At 33.8% G+C, this 23,005-nt stretch overlaps 1 protein-coding gene across 34 annotated transcripts in view; it reads right to left on the bottom strand.

The window, feature by feature from the left end:
- The window catches only part of LOC126470085 (twitchin), a 515,873-nt gene that overhangs the window by 274,704 nt on the left and 218,164 nt on the right, over positions 1–23,005 (bottom strand). For 27 of the 34 annotated variants that reach the window (XM_050097601.1, XM_050097605.1, XM_050097612.1 and 24 more), the window contains 6 exons: positions 14,473–14,517; positions 8,455–8,602; positions 6,020–6,084; positions 5,726–5,903; positions 3,022–3,158; positions 2,294–2,431 (listed from right to left, as the gene is read on the bottom strand). In XM_050097601.1, coding sequence (XP_049953558.1) covers positions 2,294–2,431; positions 3,022–3,158; positions 5,726–5,903; positions 6,020–6,084; positions 8,455–8,602; positions 14,473–14,517 — 711 coding nt within the window. Of the gene's footprint in view, positions 1–2,293; positions 2,432–3,021; positions 3,159–5,725; positions 5,904–6,019; positions 6,085–8,454; positions 8,603–12,482; positions 12,522–13,955; positions 13,995–14,472; positions 14,518–23,005 lie in introns of all 34 variants that reach the window. The other 7 variants (XM_050097619.1, XM_050097635.1, XM_050097636.1 and 4 more) reach the window with 4 other exon arrangements.

Here is a 23,005-nt window from a genome sequence, read left to right as displayed (position 1 = left end):
TTTTTATTTGGCATAACATGCTGAATATAAATCTTTTTGTCACTCAAATTATTGATTGAATTTAAATGTCTTTCAACAATTTTACAATTAATTAATCATTTTGTTACAATTTTATATTAGGTTCAATTATAAATCTTAGTAATGGACTGGGTAGGAAAATAAGGACATATTATGATGGATCAATGCATTTTAATCTCATTTCATTATTTCCCAGAGCAATCATGATATGAAGCATAGTAATAAAGATGAGCCTCCAGCAATATACGTATATTTAAAATAATGGTTAGAAAACAGTCAACAAATTTTTGTTTACATTAGAGATGATGGCAACTGAAGAGTATCATTTTCAGAATGTTAACAGTGAAGACAATGAAAAATTACTTAGCAAAATAGAGAAAGCCATACAGTATGAAGAAGCATCGCCCATAGAAAAAGGAAGAGCTGGAATGAAGAACAAAAATATAAGAGAAATATTTGGCTGATTTAACGTCAGACCTCTGCCCTTCTTACAGCAACGGAATGGAGTGTAGGCCAGTCGGGAATTAGCTCAGCTAGTGACAGCCGCCTGCCAGCTCGTACCAACTGAGTTAAGTCCTCATCCTAGACAATATAATAATAAAATTTTCAGCTGCTCACACAGAGAAGAAGAAGAAAGCGACAGAGAGACTGAAGGGGCACAGTACTAGAAATAATGTAATACTAATTGAATTCATATCAGTTTGAAAAAGAACATTGGCTTGAAGACAATACCACAGTGAAACTGAATAACACTCTTGTACAACTTAATTAGAGGCACAATAAATGTAAATTCACAGCTTGATTTGGGCCAAACAGTCTCATCGCTGAAAACTGAAACTAAAAAAAAATTATTAATCTTAATAAATTAATTTCAAACATTTGTTGCAACAGTAACAATTAAACATAGAAACAAAATCACATTATTTTATTGTTCGCACTACATTTAGTAATTATCTGCAGATTAACTGGAGGCACATTTGAATTCGCTCCACACATACACACACACACACACACACACACACACACACACACACACACACACGTTTACAAACTTTTGTATACGGATTCTCATTGTATATCCATAATAATATCAACAACGTTAATATGAGGGGAAACCCTGACTTATAAGTCTTCTAACATTAATTTTAAAACTGTCTTAAGTTTTAACAGAATACAAAGCAAAAAATATATTGTCAATCAGCATTACACTAATCAGTGTCATAGTGTCAGTGTCATAACTTTCATTGTAATACAGATGAATACATTGGGCACTGTGTCTGTAGATGTGAGTGTTTGACCATAAAACTTTTTCTCACATTATATTGCTAAAACCTACTCAGTGCACACAAATTTTAAAACATTCAAATCATCTGCAGACATCTTGATAAAAATGAACTTTAAGAGATGTCCTTTATAAGTGGAAGTAAATATAATTTAATTATGCCTGCAGACTCTGATTAGTAACACATTACTTCTGTTCACAGAGACTAATAGAAAATCTCATTGATATTATTATTTTAAAAATAGAAATTGCACTCAAATATGAATGGCTAACAATGGAAAGTACATGTTTCTTGAAATTGTTACTGAAGCATACAGTCTGAATAGAGAAACAACACAATCGTACAATACGTATTTGATAATCAGCACTAGTATCTCATCCTTAGTTCCCTTTCCTTGAACAGAGTGAGTCACAATGACATGTCTAAAAATAATATTTAGAGGCTGGCATGTGCTCCATAAAAATATGTAATTCAGTGAAGCAGTTATGATGACCAACTTACACAATCAGTTTCATGAAAAACTTAGTTCAAGAATATGCACACATCTGTCAAGAATGATATCCCTGAAGAGTAAAAGCTTCCCAGATCAGCAACTATACACGAGTAATACCAAACCTACACTTCAGAAACTGAAATTTTTAAGATATTCTGCTAAATGCTTACAAAGGTGCAGCACTTTATATGATATGATATTCATGATAGTATGACAATTTAGGAGTGCATAATTTTGATGATGGGCTCCAACATATGCATAATTGTGATTGCTGTCACTGAGTGAGTATAACTACCACCAGTATCAGTTGTTGAGCAAGTGCTGGAGACTCATCCTTACTTGCTATTTACAATTTTTCTTTCTTTATTTCTTTCTTGCTACAAATCAAATGGACAAGGCAATCTGAGAAATAAAACTGCATTGAATAATAGATAAAGTGAGGGGAAGGTGACAAGAAAAGGTACTGTTCAATTAACTCTTTTAAGCCATTATCAGCTACCTTCAACCAGCTCCAATATGAAACGCCTTTCTTAGCAGCTGGTACTCTGGCCACTTCTTGGCCATCCACTTTGATTACAATGCACCCAGATTCCTCATCTTCAAACCAACCTGTCTCCCCTGTCTGCCCTTCATCAGTCTGGAATCAACCACTCACATCAACTGACAAGTAATATATTTGTACTGTGAATGTAGAATCCAAAGAAGAATCTGAAATTTTACCAAGATTACTTACTATTGAGAAGAAGAGGCAAATAAAATTATATCATGATCATCAGTATGTGTGCTTGCACATATATGTACACATACATGTGCATGTGCGCGTGCACACCAACACACACACACACACACACACACACACACACACACACACACACACACACACAGTCCTGTGGCTGAGTTAAATATTTTTGTAGACAATGTTTACTGTAAAAATAAAATCATCTGTGTAATTCAGTATCTTCTTGTATCAAACCCTGCTAATAGTCATATTTTGAAGCCAATTTTATTAGTTAGACAAGTTTGGAAACAGTGATACACAGAAGTATTTTAAAAAAAACGTAAGTTTTCAGATGGATTGTATCATTTCTAGTAAGTTCTGTAGTTTCAAATCAAAGACTCTAAAGCAGTTAACTTCATCAACATGATACAGACATTAAGGAATAGATATATATTTTATATGTTCAGGGAGTATGCATAAAATACACTGTTTTGAAACAGGAGCATTACCTTTTCGACTTTCTTTAGTTTAGGTACTTCCTTTTCTACTTCCTTTAGATCTCCCCAGTCAGGTTCTTCTTTGTCTTTTCCCCACTTTGCATATTTACGCTTCTTTAACATAGCACGGAAGTCCATTCCACTGGCATCTGTAATGAATACCAGACAGGATATTTTACAGTGTTAAAAATGACGCTACTAAGATTAACTGGCACAGTGTCATCAATGTGCTGCTGCAATTAACTCCATAATGAAAAGGAAGGTTCACCACATTGGATATTGACTTTTTGTACCTTCTATGTGATGTACAACCCAGTATTGAAGATGGTGTAATGTAACACCAAAACTGATTGCAAATAAAATAAGATCTCTAAATAGAGTTGAAAGTGTCATCCCTGTCACATAAACATTAATTAGTGTGGTATGACTTTAGTTATTCTGACTGTCACTAAAGGAAATAATTTCTCCTGAGAGTAGATAGCACCCACAAAATGCAATATGTAAGAGCTATACAGTATCCATTTATGTCTTTAGTAACTGTTTAAGATGAGTGAAAACATTTTCCGATCAGGAGTTCCTATGTATGTGAAGCTGGCTGATATCATATGGTGCTTAATCTGATGACAGAATGTTTCCAACAATTTGTGCTTCAAATCTCCATTTCCACAACACAAAAGCTCCTTTGTGGACACATGCATTTTCTTGGTGAGAGGTGGATTTTTTATGTTATAATCTAGGAGATTTTTAAAGCATTACTTGGTCCAATTGGTCATATGGACTAGCATGTTTCCCAATTACTTTTATATCCTTTGCAAGGTAATCAGTGAGAAGAATCCATTTTGCATTCAAGAAAACACTGGATGTAAATTTTCCAGCAGATGAAATCAACATTGCCTTTTTTGGTGCACAGCCACTCTCCCATTGAGTGCTTTCATTGCTGTTTCATTTCCGGCAAGAAGTGATGGACTTATATTTTATCCAGAACAGCAAATGGGTTGATAAAATGAGTTGGAGTCTTTTAAAATAATCTGTAGAATGCTCAGAAACTCATTTCTGTATTTACTTTTGATCAGTTACCAACACCTATGCTATGCTTCTTGCACAAACCTTTCTCATTGTTAATCCTCCACATATAAAATTCCATATTGTTTCTTCTGATATGTCTATGGCATCAGGTATTTCACATATCTTCACCTGATGATTGTCTAAAACCACAATGTGTGCTATTCAGTGTTTCTATCTCATTTTTTATGCCCTTTGTACATATCATCCTCAAGAGAAGTACCACCCCATCTGAATTCAGCTGTTCAATTCCTACCTCCAAAAACAGAGGAACTGACTCCTTATAAATGTTCACTTACATTTGATGATTTTTGATTTGCAACATTACATAAATAAATAAATCGAAACAAAGAATTTTCTCTTGGAGGGGTCATTGAACGAAACACACATCCCTTCTCTAGAAAGACAGAGAAACAAAAATATTCTGTAGATTAAGTTGATGCTTGACTTTCATTATTGCACATTACATATAAACATAACAGAAACAAAGTTTCAGCATTATCTCTGTACCAGTTCAAGAAACACCCACCTATCCCTTAAATGGGAAATTCTGTTACAGCGTTAAAGAGTTCATCCAAGTCAAGGGAGATAAGCTATAATACAGTGGAGAAATGTAACATGCTATGAAACAGGACTACTGGCATTGAAAAAGTTGGATTCTCAAAAATATGCTTTTAAAATATTGGTTGAGACATTAGTTAATTCAAAGTCTAAAAGACTGAAAATCAGTATCTTTCTGAGAGGAACCAAAATATATATACCAGAAATCATTCATTTTCTTTAGTCAAGTACGAAAACTCCTACAGCTCAGATCAGTGTTATTAAATCCAAAATTAGCTATGATATACATATATCCAATGACCGCCTTTGCTTACAGAGTTGCAAAATGTGTTCTTCCAAACAAAGAATACAGCTCGTGAATTAAAATGTCAGGAAGTACAAAAACAAAAATACAACAAGTATATAATAAGGCAGGATTATGAGTCTCCAAGTTCATGTTACTGATAGCCAGAAAGTGCAGTCATTTATATATGCAATGAGAATGTGGAACACTAGGTCAGCAAAAAATTATTTCTACAGAGAAGTGGAAAGGAAAATATAAATGACACAAAGCACACAATAAAGAGAGAACTCGATGTGAGAAGTAGGCAATGATTAATAAGTTTATAATGACAGGAAAATAAGTTTAACACACATGGATAACATATGAGAAACCTTAGGGGTGAAAAGCACACTATTTATGATTATTCCATCTGTGCATTTTAATAGAACTATCACAATTTGTGTGCTTTTCATATTATCATGGACAGACAGCAGAATTACTAGCAAGTAGTTTTCTTATAAACTGTAGCCTCTACCTTCACATCAGGTATTTTCATTGTTTCTACTCCAGCTTTAGAATGCACTGATGTAGTCTATATTTTGATAATATCAGTGTCTATCAAAGGCTGTATTCTACCAACTGTGCTTTCTACTAAATATTTAGAGCTACAATTGACTCCTTCGGTTGCTACTTTAAGTAAACTTACCTATTCTCCACAAGTGTTCTAATTTCTTTTCCATTGTTTTAGTTTGCACCTTCCATGGACGGACTATAAGTTTGAAAATTGTTATCTCATGTTACATTTATTAAAAGTCTTAAAACAGGTCTTACCTGACACATACAACTGCATTTCTGCTGAATCTTCTCCATGTTCATTACTAACAACAACTTTGTACTTTCCTTCATCATTAGGTTTCACCTTCCTTATACAGAGAGTTATCGAATTAGTCTCTCCATCAGTTACAAATTTAAACCGACCTCCTTCTATGTACAAGAGTTCTGTCATTCCCTAAAAAAATATTAAAAATGTCTCAGAATATTCGCAGTATAGACTAAAGATGGCATACTTCATTCATCAACATTAAATATGAATGGCAACTAATAGTAACTCATTACTGTAAGTACCTTGTAGAATTTGAAGGTGGGTGCTGGATTTCCTTCAACACCAATAGTGATATAACCCGTTTGATCTGAAAGAACCAAATGGAAACATTACTCCATGTTTACAGCAATGTCTTATTTAGCCAGTCGAAATAATTACATATATGTAGAAAGTGCACAGTTACTGATATAAGAAAAATGTGAATATAATAAATAAATAAAACATATAAAAAGTTTATAATATGTCTTGAGTTTACTAATACAGAGTTTCTACAAGTTGCACTGAACATGTACTCCATCTCTCAGAATTTTTGACAAGTGGAGAATTGATCTTGTTAATTAGGAGTGGTGTTTTTTGGCAAACCATTAAGAAGCATTCATGCTCCATTCTCCTTTTCACTCCCAGTCATTTTACGCTCCCTTTCTTTCAGTCAGGATTTGAACTTCGAAAGTGACCCGGAATGTTTGAGCACAAATTTTTTGTGAGGCCATGATTATTACTTGCACAGCAATTGGAATAAATATATCTTTCTTCAGCAAAGAAGCTAGAACAATTTGTAGGGGTGAAAGTACAAAGGACTTGGAATTATTCAACATTACACTTTCAAAAATTTCCTCATTTAAGTGTGAATCTGCCATTTCTTAGAATGTAAGAAAGATCATTTTTTGAATTAAAGAATCCCCTGGCAGGCAAATGAATGAGCCTAAATGAGGAGAATTTGGATGATTATTTATTTATCATATGGCTTTTAGTGCCAGATGTCTCCAAAAAGATGCTTGGATCACCTTCGATACGACTCATTTATTTAAGCAAATGGGCTGTATCTTTAAGGGAATTGGAATCTGTTAGGAAAGAAAGGTATTTGGAATGAATTGGTTGTGGCCTGTAGTAAGGGACCAACCCTGGCATTTACCTAAACCACTTCGCCTCTGGGATACAAAGATTGCTAGCTCAGTGGCTCAACATGCAGAGCCACCCCAAGTCAACAGTTATTTGGAAAAACTGGTTTTATACATTGTTTAAAAAATAAATGAAATGCACCACAACAAGACTGAATTCTGACATTGCATGTTATTTCTTTAATTGTGCATGTTTAGTCATCTGATAGTGCATGAATGCATATATATTGCAACGCTTAATTGTGCATAGAATTGCTGGCTTCAGTTATTATAGTATTACAACAGTGTAAATAGATATTTGAAAAAAGGGGGAGGGATGCAGAGTGCAGTCGGCTCAGACAAATTCAAGAAGCCCACTGAAAAAATCTTTTAGAAACTAACTATAGAATGTACCGTCACTACATACTCCTCTCACTCTCCACAAACTCATTCTCATTGTTTTGTATCAAATCTGTTTTTCATAATTGAGTACCACCTAGATGAGCAGATTGGGTGATATTTTGTCATTTAGGCTGCTAATGATAGAATATTGAGCAAATATTTTAAAGAAATGCAACCACTACCATTTGGGTGACACAGATAAATCCACGAGTATTATTATGCACTGATTTTAACTTGATGTTATTTGTAAGATATTTACTGCTTCACTGTCTTGTGAAATACTGAAATACTGCACAACCAAAATTCTGCCAGCCTCCAAATAACAACTCCAGTGCTGCTATAGATAGAAAGGTAATAAGCTCTTATTGTAGTGTGTACACATTTTTAACTTACCATAAAGCTACCATACAAATAAAATTCAGTTTTCCTCTTCTTTCTTCTTACAAACCTATCCATAATTAGGAACTCTCACAACAGCACACAACATAAAAACAATAAACGACAGCACTTACATTAAATTCAACAACTGAGCTCAAGCAAGGCCAACAACTGTATTGGCTTAAATAGGGATGGGCAATAGCCCACAGTGCTACAGATATACAGCCAGTTTAAATCTACCATTGGCCTTGCTGACTATCATTAGCGCATATTTCTTTTTCGTTGTATGATTGAAAATAAAAATAGCTTTCATTTTCACTAGATGGGAACTAGGTTGTGTGTAATTTCATTTAAGTGTTAGGGGTCCGGAGCCCCAGCCCCCCCCCCCCCCCCCCCTTTGGCTATGTCCTTGCCTGAATTACTGCACATTTCCAAGAACTGATAAATATATATAATAAAGGAAATAATACAAAATTAGACTACATATAATTACGCAAGTCAAACACTACTGCCCATTTTTGTTCTTACACACATTACCGTAAACACATTTTTACTTAATTGGCCTTGTAGAAAATAAATGATGAATAGTGTTGAAACTAACACTCTGTTATGCAACAATAGTTACATACTTTCTAGGCTTTATTGTTAGCTTCTAACAATGGTGACATGTCAAGCTTAGAGCATTTTATATGACTATAGTGTGTACTTATTTCTTTGACTGACTACTCAGTTACACGTACAAGACAGAAGGAACAGCATACAAGAAAAAGTAATTGTACATGGTAAACCAATTCAGATACCTTCAACAGCAGAGTAGCTCTCCTGCACGTCAACAATAACAGGAGGTCCTGGACTTCCTGTAGCCCGCAGAGGTGTTGATGGCTTATCAATCATTTCACCTAGTTCCGCCACACTTGGACGTCTCATATCGCCACTTGGTCTTCTACGCTATAGCAGCAGAGCCACAATGCTTAGAACATTCTTATCAATTATGACTCACAATATTTGAATAAAAAATCAATAAATATATTTCTGTAATTCTTTTGTGGGACATTAAATGAAATATGATCAAAAGAAATTAAATGATACAAAAATTTGTCTGAAGATGAAAATGCAAATTGAGATAGTATTTTAGAAATAAATTATTTATTGAAGTTAGAAATTTCTGACCATCAGATACTGCTGTATATTAAGATAAAATTCATGTTACAAAATGATAATCAATTAATGGTACAAAAAGTTTATGGCAGAAGATGTGAGACACAGAAACACATTCAAAACACCAGGAAATTTCTTTGTATAAGTTAGATAAACAAAAAAATTAGTCACAATAAAACTGGTGAAAATTAACAACAAATAAAAAAATTGAAAGATTAAAGGAAATTAAATCAGTTTTTAAGTATAAAACAATGTCAAATAAAATGAGAATTTTGTGACTAAAAAAAGAATGAGTAGAAACATATTATTAAACTGAGTTAATTAACAGTTTGGAAAGCAACACATTTTTAATCCTTGCTCTATTCTACAAACATATAAAGAACATGATCTTCCTACACAAGTTAGAGAGAAGAAACACCTTCAGAATCGACAGTCTAAGATACTATGAAAGATATAATTTAAGAACAAAGTATGGCTCTTGCACCTTTAATTTTTTTGTACTTTGCTATACTGATACCAAATAATATCTACATAATTAACCAAATTGTTATCCTATATCAGACTTTAAATTATGAGTTTTCTACTACTGTTCCTACAAAAGTCAAACACATTGTTAATAATAATAATGCAAAATATTGTCTTTGAATACAGGTAGTGAAGCCAAGCAATGGTCTAAGTTGTTATCAGAGGCTACAATGTTTCACATAATTAAATGTAAAAAAATATGTCATCAGAGCATTATCAACCACACAACTGTGTACTAGAATTCACCAGAATGTAATTATATGTAAACTGTTTAATGACAGAAATATGTTTTCAGGAAATTGTGGTATCAGTAAATCAGGAAGTGTAGACTGTAAACAACACACTGTGCAAATACAGTATATCAAGGATATCTTAACTGTATTTTATATATATATATATATATATATATATATATATATATATATATATATATATATATATATATATATATATATATATATATATATATAGAGGGAAACATTCCACGTGGGAAAAATTATATATAAAAACAAAGATGATGTGACTTACCGAACGAAAGCGCTGGCAGGTCGATAGACACACAAACAAACACAAACATACACACAAAATTCAAGCTTTCGCAACAAACTGTTGCCTCATCAGGAAAGAGAGAAGGAGAGGGAAAGACGAAAGGATGTGCGAGTGTATACCCGTCCTTTTTTCCCCCTAAGGTAAGTCTTTCCGCTCCCGGGATTGGAATGACTCCTTACCCTCTCCCTTAAAAGCCACATCCTTTCGTCTTTCCCTCTCCTTCTCTCTTTCCTGATGAGGCAACAGTTTGTTGCGAAAGCTTGAATTTTGTGTGTATGTTTGTGTGTCTATCGACCTGCCAGCGCTTTCGTTCGGTAAGTCACCTCATCTTTTATAGTTTCACACAGGACATGTTTGATTGGGGGTACAAACATTCAGTTTAAACACAGTCACATCAGATTATAAAGGAAAGGGGAACTCTAGGCAAATTAACAACAATAGAAGGCCTTCAGTGTCTCCTTGTATCTACACAATTGTCTCTTCGATCCAATTACAGAGGCACCTTTTTATTACATAAGAATGGAATACCAATGCTATTTTGTGTGTGCCTTTGTCATGTCAGATATCACTTAGTTTTCTGAGAAATGAGACTCAAATTCTTTGTCACACATTGTACTTGACATAAATATTTTATAATTCTTTCTTATGCGATGATCAATCTGGTTCACTTAATTTTTGTGAAGGATAACCCATTGACCAGGTTATCACTAATAACTTGTGCACATAATGTTGTACGGATACCTACATATTCCACATCTGACATGTATACAAGTATACACTGATAAAGGACTTACAGCCTTATATTTCTTTATTATAGTGTAAAGAATTGGTCATGCTATTCATTAAGATTTGATTACATAAATTGTTGGAAACAACAAATGAAAATTGTGATGTAGCATCAACTGACATGGCCAGTGAGGAAATAACTCCACAAACAACCCCTTTCTTCATGGACTGGTCTACTAGGGACATATCTAACCAGTACTTGGTCAATTATTCCCCTTAAATTGAGCCCACCCTAGATAATGTTTCTTGTTCATACGATCTTGCATGCAGCTTCAATTGCTGTTTCAGTGTGGAAATAAAAAAGGAATGATGAATTTATTTCTTGAGAGAAATTACCTTCTACAGATAGTCTATGAGAGAAGTGCCTTTTTTTGGAAGTAATTTTGGTGCTTACTTTAAATGAAATTGATTTGATGATTTGTAAATAATAGATTTCAGCTACCAGTTGTCCTTTTTAAATTTTATTGGCAGATCTAGATTTCAGCAACAAACTAGGCATTCTCAATGCACTATCATTTTTGATCAATGCATGAAATGCCTGTTGGTCCGGCTTCATCCATAGTTCATTGAATGAACTGTGGATGAACCCTGATCAACAGGCATTACATGCATTGATCAAAAATGATAGTGCATTGAGAATGGCTAGTTTTTGGCTGAAATCTAGATCTACCAATAAAATTTAAAAAGGATGACTGGTAGCTGAAATCTATTATTTACAAGTAAATATAACAGTCGCTAAATGTAACAGCCATCTGAATGGAAGGTAATCTGATGATTTGATGATATTAAATGGCATAGCTGTGAAATTTTGATGAATGCCCTAGATATCTAATAGCACTTCAACTGAGCTTGATAGTTACATCCCAAATAGAAGTGTACCACAAAAGTCTGATAGGCCCAAGATTTTATAAAGTAAGTTGTAAATATATAGAAAATTTCTGACAGAATGTAAATATCTAAAGAGTAAAGAAAACCGCTCACTGAATAGCAGAGGTGTTGAGTCTTCAAGAGGCATACATAAAACGGAATGAAAACTCTGCTAGCTTTGAGAAAAATACTTAGACAAGCTAGAGAAAGAATAACACACACACACACACACACACACACACACACACACACACACACACACACAACCACACACACACACACACACACACACACACACACACACACACACACCTGTACACTTACGTTGTGACAGCTAGAGAAACATACTGATTTGTCAGTTATAAATTACATATAATCTACACTTTGGCAAAATCAAATAAATGTAACAGCTCATAATGTATACCACTATAGTGTACACATAAACAGATCTATTGTTCACAATATAAACAGAAGTTTTGGGAAATGAATGTCGCTTTTTTAAGTCAGAGAGAGAGAGAGAGAGAGAGAGAGAGAGAGAGAGAGAGAGAGAGAGAGAGAGAGATTTAATGTTTTGTGGTAGAAGTTTCTTTGCATGTGTAAAAGATCTTATAAATTTACACATTAATTATGGCTTTGAAATGAAGTGTAAAGTTTAATAAATAATAATATGTAATGTACTTGTCAAATTAAAACACAGGTCAGACACACTTATGAGTATTTATCTAAATAGTATACTATCTAGTATATTTTGAAATATCTTCTGTAGTTGTTGAACACAGAGAATGAATGAATGCACAAATATCTGCTCCAGTCCCCCTTCTACTATCCCACTATGAAGATGCAAGAACCATACTTTATTGGACACTTATGGTATCTTTCTTTCTCTAGACAATCAATCAACAAAAATAACACATTGAGCCTTTATGACCCACAGTCATCTAACCTGTTTCTCTTCCAGTACCCCAGGACGAGAACCTTTCCTCTGTTATGTTCAAAAATGGAAACAAAAGAAAAGGAATGAAAAGAAGAAGTAAATAAAATAATTGTAAATTAAAAATAAGAAACATTTCAAAAGAAACAAAAGTAAATAAAACACATATAGGAAGCAAGCTGTTAAAAATAAATCACTCACTGAAATCATAAAATAATAATCAATGAAATTTTAAAACCAAGGGCTGGAGGTAAAAAAACAAACTTAAAAACATAAAATGAATAATAAAAATAAACAAATAAATAAAAGACAAAATAAACAAATATTATGAACACACCACTCAGTCCATGGTAGAAATGTCACAAGGAATCCACAATGCAGGTGGGATCAGAGATTTCTCTAGCACAAAGCAAACCGATCACAGCAAAAATCTTACACTCTCTTTGGCATTTCCTGCAACTGTTACAGTAACTGTTCACCTTTAATATGTCATCCATGAAATGTGCTGTAATGATGCGTCGTATTCTAAACTGCTCCAGTCATTTCACCAGATATTGGGATGCACATAACACTTGGGAAAGGGAGGGCTTTCTTTCAGGCATCAGTGTTTGAGAGCAATAACTCAAGAAATGAACTACATCACTCAATAATGTCTGCAAGATATTCTGACATAATAAGTAATCATGAACATTTATAAACATGAAAGCTTCAAGATATTTACAGGAAACAGAAAATAAAGTCCTGGTTCAACTGATTATAAAAAATTTAAATACTTGAGTCCTCAAAATTAATGTATCCCAAATAACCTGCATGGAAAGACTGTTAACATATGATACATTTACGATATGAGGGAACAACAACTTGTTGTAAGTAGAAAGGGCTAAGATTCTACTTATGAAAATATACAATGAAAAAATTTTTCCTTAGTAAATGAAAATAGATCCAACAAGTAAATAGACATTGATAACTGGAGCATAAAAATGATCTGGATATTTAATTCTACAACCAGTTAGCATTTTGAAACATGATGAAATGAAGGCAGAAGGCAGGTAGTCAGAATATGTAATGTGCACGTTATTAATCACAGCTTCAGTAGTGTGGCACATATCTTCTTATGATGTATTCGGCAATGATTTTATATTTTAAAATGCAGAGTGACAACTGAGAGCCATAATTATCAACCTTAAAAATATAATGTGTTTCATGTTTCATTTAGGGTAATGTAACATTGTGGGGAAAAGAAAAAAAAGAATAACACATGAGATAGTCACAACAGTTTTGTTGTAGATAGCGAATTCTTCATTACATAACACTTCATGGATATCTATTAGATACTTATTTTTTGCTTGTTTCACTTCTTTTATTGCACTCAGAATATTGAGCTCACCAACTGATAATATATTACAAAAAGTCATAATCGATAATGCAGGAAGATATGAAACCAAAGAAGAGGTCAGCTTTGTGCCAGCTCTACAGGAGTCTCACCTTTGAATCTAAAACCTCACCAGGCCGCAATTTTCCAACCTGTAGAAAAACAATGTAATTGAGAGCAGTGTACGAACAATACAAGAAAGCGAGGGATGGATTCTCCCAGTGTGATTTGTAAGCCTCACACAGCAGTTCAGGGAAGGGATTTGCAGACAAATAAAAGTAAATAATAGATAATGCAGTCAGTATAAAGAAATTGAAGCAGCAAACCCTGTAGAAACAAAAAAATACTGAAACAAAAGCAAATGCAAATAAAGAAAACTGGTGTTTTCAGCTATGAAATTAAACCTGTAGCCATTTGCAAATAAATTTCTGAAAAACATACTGTAGAAGAAATAAAATCTGCAACAATTGCTGGGATGCATTTACATAAAAAAGAAACATGAATTAAAATAAAGTGAAGAAACAAAGCAATGAAGCAAAAATATTGGGCTACAATGATAACATAAAACATGGTGAACAAACACTGTAGAACAGAGGTAGGTGACCAGTGGTTACTATAGTTGTCTCTCACCTTTTTCTCCTCAAGGACTTCACCAGGGCGTAATTTTCTATTTTCCTAAAAGTAAAACTTTACTTCAGTAAAATGTCATCTCCCAGCAGAATAAGTATACAACCTATCAGTAATAATCACAGAAATGTGTAGATTCATGATTCTCCACTGTGTATCTAGGTGTCCTCAAGAAATTTTATTGACATTGATAATCAGTGATCTATTTCACTGCCCACATGAAGTGTTGGTATCATTCATATCACTGATCTGGGAATCACTTTAAACCATTTTAATCAAGACTGACTCTGGTATTAAATGTCCACAGAGAGCAACAATAAAGTTGCTTCTATTGAGAAATGAAGTCAATGGGCATAGCCTCTTTGTATTAGAAGACCAGACAGAGGTTTATGAGAAAACCTTACTTTTTGGTTATCTTGACAAAACAAAGCACATTGGTGGAATGTGTCTCTACAAAAAGGATAGAAATTAAACAGTGAATAATAAATAAAGAATAGTTCACTGTTTTGCACATTACAGTTAGAACTAATATATTATTTCATATATTGGAAAGAGAATTCTGAGAATGGAAAATTTAAATTTTACACAACATCTGATTTGATTTATTTTCAAGCTTAAATCTTTTATTTTATTTCATTTCATTATTCTTCTTCTTCAAACTCCCACAGTGATTGAAAAATATCAGTTAAGCATGATCTGCTGATTCTTGGATTAATTACTATCAATGATTTTGGTGTTATAAATAGACATCTGAAAAAGTAAGGAAGGCTTCTCATTACTCGACAACCCACATTCACAGTTCAGTTCCCAGAAGTGTACCTGCTGCAATCTACTGAATCTATACTGTATGCATAAGATTTCTGCTATTTATATGAGTCTTCTGAATGTTTCATTCTATCTACAGACATAACTGAAACATATATGACAACAGCAGAGTTATTTAAAATATGTCAACTTTGGTAAAATTTCAGTCCTCTACAGCAACACTCAAAATACCTAGAACAAAACAACTGTAATTATGACAACAGCAAAAATATATATGTAATCCTTTAAGAACTTTTCCATGGAAATGATCTACTCCAATGAGATTTACCTGAAAAAGTAGAAAAACAAATAAAGACATAGCAACTGAAATGACGAACAGACTGCTGTGCCTTATGCCTTAATTCAAAGAACCTGCAAAATCAGAATAACAAATTCTGCATTGTTTCTCTGGTGAGTTATGCCATGTAGGAGATAACATAAACATACAATAAAGTAGAATATTGGACTGAAAACTTTAATATGATCAAGAACACTGAAAGAGTGACATATTGCATATTTCAGAGATAATGGGCTTCTGCTGTCACCATCAAGCAATCTGTATAAAATAATAAACATGGCAGCATTATATGAAGGAGTCAGCATTATTAAACACATCATTATCTAAATGAAAAGTTTACTAAGCATTCTTGTATTTTTCAGTTGGCTTTGGTTGTGGTCACATTATCAGTACTGTCACATGTATGTAGTAATTTGAAAAATATAGGAGTGACAGGTCAAAAATGTAGCAGAGGAGGATGGATCAACCCTTTAGAACACTGAATGAAACAAATGAATCAGTCCATCCTGAAAGGGTCTCAGTCCAGTTGAGTGACTTTTAGGTAACACAAAAAAGTTTAATACTCTTTAAACATCTCTTAAGAAATATTATTCAGTAACATTGCTTGACATTCAAGCATTAGATTATAAAGATAGTCTGAAAAGTTTCTGAAGTTGAGGAATTCTTTGTGCATGTCTAGTAGGGCACTCACTAAAATTTCAGTCATTTTGGACACACAGTTGTTGCTTGACAGTCGTTTAAGAGAGTAGATGCAAGTGTTTTTGTGAAAATTAAAAAAAAAAACAACTATCGAGCTTACATTAGATTTTTGTTTTTGAAAAGCAATGCTCCAATCAACTTAAACACAAGTTGGCCACTGTTTACGGGGGCTCTGCACCATCAGTTACCACCATGAAATTTTGGGCAGCTGAATTTAAATATGGCCATACCTGTTTGGAATATGATGAATATTCAGGACGACCAAAAACTGGAACTATTGACAGTAACATGGCTCATGTTCACCAAATAGTATTGCCAGATTAAGGTCAGAGAGATAGCAGAGGCTATGAGCATATCTAAAGAGCGTGTTGCACATATTGATTGAAAATTTAAGGATGAGAAAGCTGACTGCAGGGTAGGTGCCACAATTACTCACTCTGTGCCGTCTCACACCTCAGCAGCTGCCATGGCAAAAATCCATTAACTACGGTTTCAACTGCTTGATCACCCTCCTTACTCATTAGATCTAGCCCCATGTGACATTTTTTTTGTACCTTCAGCTAAAAGTTTAGGTTGGAGGATAGAAATTTTCATCAAACGAAGAGGCCATCACATTCATAAACAACTACAGGGTGTTTCAAAAATGACCGGTATATTTGAAACGGCAATAAAAACTAAACGAGCAGCGATAGAAATACACCGTTTGTTGCAATATGCTTGGGACAACAGTACATTTTCCGGCGGACAAACTTTCGAAATTACAGTAGTTACAATTTTCAACAACAGATGGCGCTGCAAGTGATGTGAAAGATATAGAAGACAACGCAGTCTGTGGGTGCGCCATTCGGTACGTCGTCTTTCTGCTGTAAGCGTGTGCTGTTCACAGCATGCAAGTGTGCTGTAGACAACATGGTTTATTCCTTAGAACAGAGGATTTTTCTGGTGTTGGAATTCCACTGCCTAGAACACAGTGTTGTTGCAACAAGACGAAGTTTTCAACGGAGGTTTAATGTAACCAAAGGACCGAAAAGCGATACAATAAAGGATCTGTTTGAAAAATTTCAATGGACTGGGAACATGACGGATGAACGTGCTGGAAAGGTAGGGTGACCGCGTATGGCAACCACAGAGGGCAACGTGCAGCTAGTGCAGCAGGTGATCCAACAGCGGCCTCGGGTTTCCGTTCGCCGTGTTGCAGCTGCGGTCCAAATGACGCCAACATCCACGTATCGTCTCATGTGCCAGAGTTTACACCTCTATCCATACAAAATTCAAACGCGGCAACCCCTCAGCGCCGCTACCATTGCTGCATGAGAGACATTCGCTAACGATATAGTGCACAGGATTGATGACGGCGATATGCATGTGGGAAGCATTTGGTTTACTGACGAAGCTTATTTTTACCTGGATGGCTTCGTCAATAAACAGAACTGGTGCATATGGGGAACCGAAAAGCCCCATGTTGCAGTCCCATCGTCCCTGCATCCTCAAAAAGTACTGGTCTGGGCCGCCATTTCTTCCAAAGGAATCATTGGCCCATTTTTCAGACCCGAAACGATTACTGCATCACGCTATCTGGACATTCTTCGTGAATTTGTGGCGGTACAAACTGCCTTAGACGACACTGCGAACACCTCGTGGTTTATGCAAGATGGTGCCCGGCCACATCGCACAGCCGACATCTTTAATTTCCTGAATGAATATTTCGATGATCGTGTGATTGCTTTGGGCTATCCGAAACATACAGGAGGCGGCGTGGATTGGCCTCCCTATTCGCCAGACATGAACCCCTGTGACTTCTTTCTGTGGGGACACTTGAAAGACCAGGTGTACCGCCAGAATCCAGAAACAATTGAACAGCTGAAGCAGTACATCTCATCTGCATGTGAAGCCATTCCGCCAGACACGCTGTCAAAGGTTTTGGGTAATGTCATTCAGAGACTACGCCATATTATTGCTACGCATGGTGGATATGTGGAAAATAGCATACTATAGAGTTTCCCAGACCGCAGCGCCATCTGTTGTTGAAAATTGTAACTACTGTAATTTCGAAAGTTTGTCTGCCTGAAAATGTACTGTTGTCCCAAGCATATTGCAACAAACGGTGTATTTCTATCGCTGCTCGTTTAGTTTTTATTGCCGTTTCAAATATACCGGTCATTTTTGAAACACCCTGTATTTGCAAAGAAAGACATCAATCATTATTTGGATGGGTTAAATACATGGGAGCATCACTGGAGGAAGTGTATAGACTTACAAGGAGATCATGTTGAAAAATAAAGATACATTTGAACAAAAATGTCATTTCTTTGTTAGGTTGCAAACTTTTCAGACTGTCCTTGTGGAGTGGGTGATGAAATAAACACAAAATAGTGGTGCCCTTTCTGCATGGCATGAAATATTTTGATGCATTTAAAAATTTTTTGTCTATATTTCAACCAAAATACACAGAAAAATACTGAGCTCCAGAAGTAGTAGACCATACAGACTGGCAATGAGTATAAAAGAAATCACAATGCTGTTTATTTTCATGTGCTATAGTTAAACAAAGCTTTAAAAACATAATTTCATCAGTAACTCCTTCCAATATGAACACAGTCTTTGAGATTTATAGGTGCTGAACCTATCGACTGTAATCCTTTTTGAGTTTTTGTGGAAAAACTCTAGTCATGTAAATTTCACTCACTGGACATGCACAAAATTCATCATAAAATTGGTATAGTATATAACAAAGCAGTTTTACTGAATCCCTCAGCTTGGCAGATTTTATTGGGAAACATGCTGTCACATATGCTACACTAATGGGTAGACTAGGAAAAGATTATCCTGCTTGAGCCACACAGAAAGTAAGCTTGATCATATCATCAATGTAGTATTGGGATAACAATGCAACCAGGAAACTTGGAATCATAAACGAAGTGCCTGAAGCTGTTGCTGTTAAAGTGTCTCTTTTTGTGTTGAAGACACTTCTTTCAGCACTTTCTTCTGACAGGCAAGTCTTTTTATAAAATTTCCAGAAAGTTTTTTTTTTAAAAAAAAAGAAAAGAGAAAATGAGCCCTGACTACAATATCCTTGTAATTCATATACAAGTCCCCCTTCTCTTATGTAAATCTCATCTCATTTTCTTCCCACAAGATTGATTTCTCAATCTCTCTTTAAACTTTATGTCAAGCTCCCTACAAGAAACAGTGGAAATAGAGAAAGTAAATATGTGCGGCATATGTCTTCAGTGTTGCCACTGGTATACACAGAAAAGGCCTCAGGGATGTACTGAGAGATTTTCTCCATGTAAAAATACAACGCGTGTACCAATTACTCTGCTGTATGAGCACTGGAAGAGAGGTCCTTTCATCATAGGACGTTAGGTTAGTCCCAAGGAATATTATTCCAGTAACAAGTCATTTTCTCAAAAATTGTGACTGAAGCCCTTTCAGTATGAACTAATTCAAATAAACAGGCAAAATTAGAGGAAAAAGAAAGTATTTTACTTATAAGTATTGTCTATTTCTACATTTTTCATTCATTCTATGAGGGGGCTATCTACGGTAAATAAGATAATTTACTTTTACACATTGTCCATATTAATAATTTTTTCCCTATCATTGGATCCAACTGTGAAAATATGATAACCAAATCTCTCTTTTATTATCTTGACTACCTGCTGACTCATTATTTTATTTTATATTAGTTAATTAGGGATTAATTAGTATCAGAGCTATTATGAATTCTCTCTCTTCACATATTAAGGGACAACACCATATAACTTGTTTATTTGTGCATTCCAATGGTTACTAGTAGTTACTTTATAGACTGAAATGTAAATTTTTTTGAATCTGATTTCATATCGCAACAGCAAAAACAATACTTGGATGAATTTTTAAAGGGCTAAAGCCAAATAAAAGGGAGAGAAAAATAATTGTATCTTACCAAAAGTGACAATGAAGTACTTTAATTACTTTATAAAATTAAACTGTGGTGAGTCGCATCATCTCTTCCCACATTATGATTTTAATTAGTCTGCTGCTACAATTTTGGATTCAACTGTGTATTATTCATGTCCTGCAGCAGCCATAAATCTATTTGTATCTATTTCTGCAAGCCATCCTGAGTGGAAACATACAAATTGATAATACAGAATTGATTTCATTTTTTTTCTGTTGGTTCCATTGGTTATCAAAGTGAAAAAGAATTGTGATGTTTTGTTGATCTTTAAATATGTCATAAAACACACCACTAAGTAGTGGCATCTTCATTTGATGTTTATTCAACACAGGTATAGCTATTCAGCATTTATTTATACATTTATTGGCTGGTACTCCAAAATGGAGGAAAATTGATTGTGGGTCAGGTCACATTCCAATTATTATAAGGAAACTTCCTTATTTAAATCTGATTTTTACAGACTAACAAATAAATAAACAATTCCTGAGAAAACTAAAAGTTTACGCATTTTATTTATTCTAAATATACACCTAATAACTGTTGTGCAGCTACTCAGCCACTAGATATGTAATAAAAAAGAACAAAAATAGAGAAACTATCTTTCTTTTGGTCTTGTCACTGGAAATGAAATGAAAAATTATGGAAATAATACATATTATATATAGTTAAAAGATTACAAGTTAATACTATTTATACATTAAACATAACAAAACCAATCTAAATTATGTCTGAAACACTATAAATAACTCGATAAAAAATAGTTTTGTAATCATCAGAATCAATCTCTGAATGCAAATTAGAACTATTTCAGTCTTAATTTCATATCTTTTCTGAATGATAAATGATTTTTTTTGTTTTTTTTTTTTTTAAAGATTTTTTTAATTAGGCTCTAATGTCCCAATTGCATAGAAGTCATTAAAATCGTTTACAAGTTTTACAATTATAAATAAATGTTAGTTAATCAAGATAAAATGTGTTCTCACAATGATTGAGTACAAAATCTAAATAAAATTTTGTCTGAGGAAAAAAATTGTGTGAAAGACATCTAATAAAATTGTATCCCCTAAAGAAGACTTTTACATGTTAAACCATCCGCAATCATTAATATTATTGAAACATTTATATCACAGACAGCATTTATCAGATAAATTAAAAGTTTTTTATTACATTTACCATTTTTATCAACTGAATTTCAGTTATTAGTAATCAAAATATTTTTGTACAATTATACACTTAGGACCCAGTTTAACATCTGGTGTATGGAATACATTTAACAGATAGGTCTGTAATCTTAAAAACCATCTTATATTTAAAGAAAAGTATTAGTAATTTAAGAAGTATGCACACAAAAGGACACCTTTATGGGAAATAATTGCACAAACCTCAAAGCAAAATCAATATAACAGTAGGAGAGGCAGGTCACTACTCATCACAAGGATATAGTCACAGTGATGACCAGCATACTTTTAACAAGAAGGCAATTACTTAATTGCAAAAATTTAACAGTTGCTTCTCAAAAGCATAGACAAATCTCGTACAGATTCTAAAGCTCTTTGTACTTGTACTCGTATCCCTTCATGCCCTATGTATGGATTTTCATTATTTATTTGACAATTATAAATATTAAAAATTCAAAATAGTAAGAACAGTAAGCCATCAGTCATCCATAAAAGTTTGGGAAGGCTTGCTATGGCTTCATAATCTGTATAAAAACATGGGAGGCTGTTTGTTATCATAAATATTTGTTGGATAAATTGAATAAAATTATTTGGAAGACAACTTATTTTTATGTGATATTTAAAATGCAAGTAAGTGTATATATTAGACACTTTAAGTAACTGAAATGAACTGCGGAAATAAAATAAAGTAGCAAAAGTTTTAATAAGTCTTTCATGAGGATAAGAATGAAAAAACTATTTATGTTCCAGTTTACATTTTATCCACGTTTTAAGTACTAGATATGTATGAAAGGTTTAGTATACACTAAGAATTTTGGCAATATTTAAAAGAAAAGAAACTTCAGTAAACTGCACTGACACAAGGTAAATATCAGTGACTGACAGTCTCTGAATTGCAATCACTAAAAGCATCTATGATTACTGATCATAATTCTATATGTACATTAAATATCATTTAAAAGTAATGAGAGCAATAAATAATTATCCAGAAGATGGTTGAGATGCAACAGCACAGGTCACAACTGCTACTAAATAAATGAAAGAATTCATGGAAACGTATAAAGCTACAGAAAGTTGCATAAATGTCTGCACTCCACAACAGCTGTACAAAAATTACTTTAACCTTAAGAATATTTACTACTTTTCCTTTTTATGTGTTAAACCACAAACTTCTTCTGTTTCTGATAGCAATTCCTGGATAATATTGTACATAGTTGCAAAAAAAAACATTTATATATAGAAAGTGTACTTCTAGTTATGATGTTCCACCTATGTTCTTAATTTTTTGATAACTGTCATTATATATAATACTAGTTTAAAATATTTTATCCATCTGCCTGCTGCTAACATAAATCTCAGGACATGAATGCATGGGCATGTGAAAGCGAATCAAAACTTCCATGAATCTATTGAAAATTTTTAAGAAACCTTCTTTTATTCAAGTCAACTATCTGTACTAATGGGCTGTCCCAGCTAAGATTTTGAAATAAATGAGACAGGTCTCCAGTTGTAATAAATTATTTCATGCTTGTATATTGTTAACTTTCTTTGTCATGGTACTAATGAGACTAGAACAGTATTGGTGTTTCTGCAGAGGTGAAACAGAAGTTTATT

The sequence above is a fragment of the Schistocerca serialis genome, chromosome 3 (genome assembly GCF_023864345.2).
Source record: "Schistocerca serialis cubense isolate TAMUIC-IGC-003099 chromosome 3, iqSchSeri2.2, whole genome shotgun sequence".
Lineage (NCBI taxonomy): Eukaryota > Metazoa > Arthropoda > Insecta > Orthoptera > Acrididae > Schistocerca > Schistocerca serialis.
Note: the sequence above shows the minus strand (reverse complement) of the source record. Positions and strands in the feature narration are given on the sequence as shown.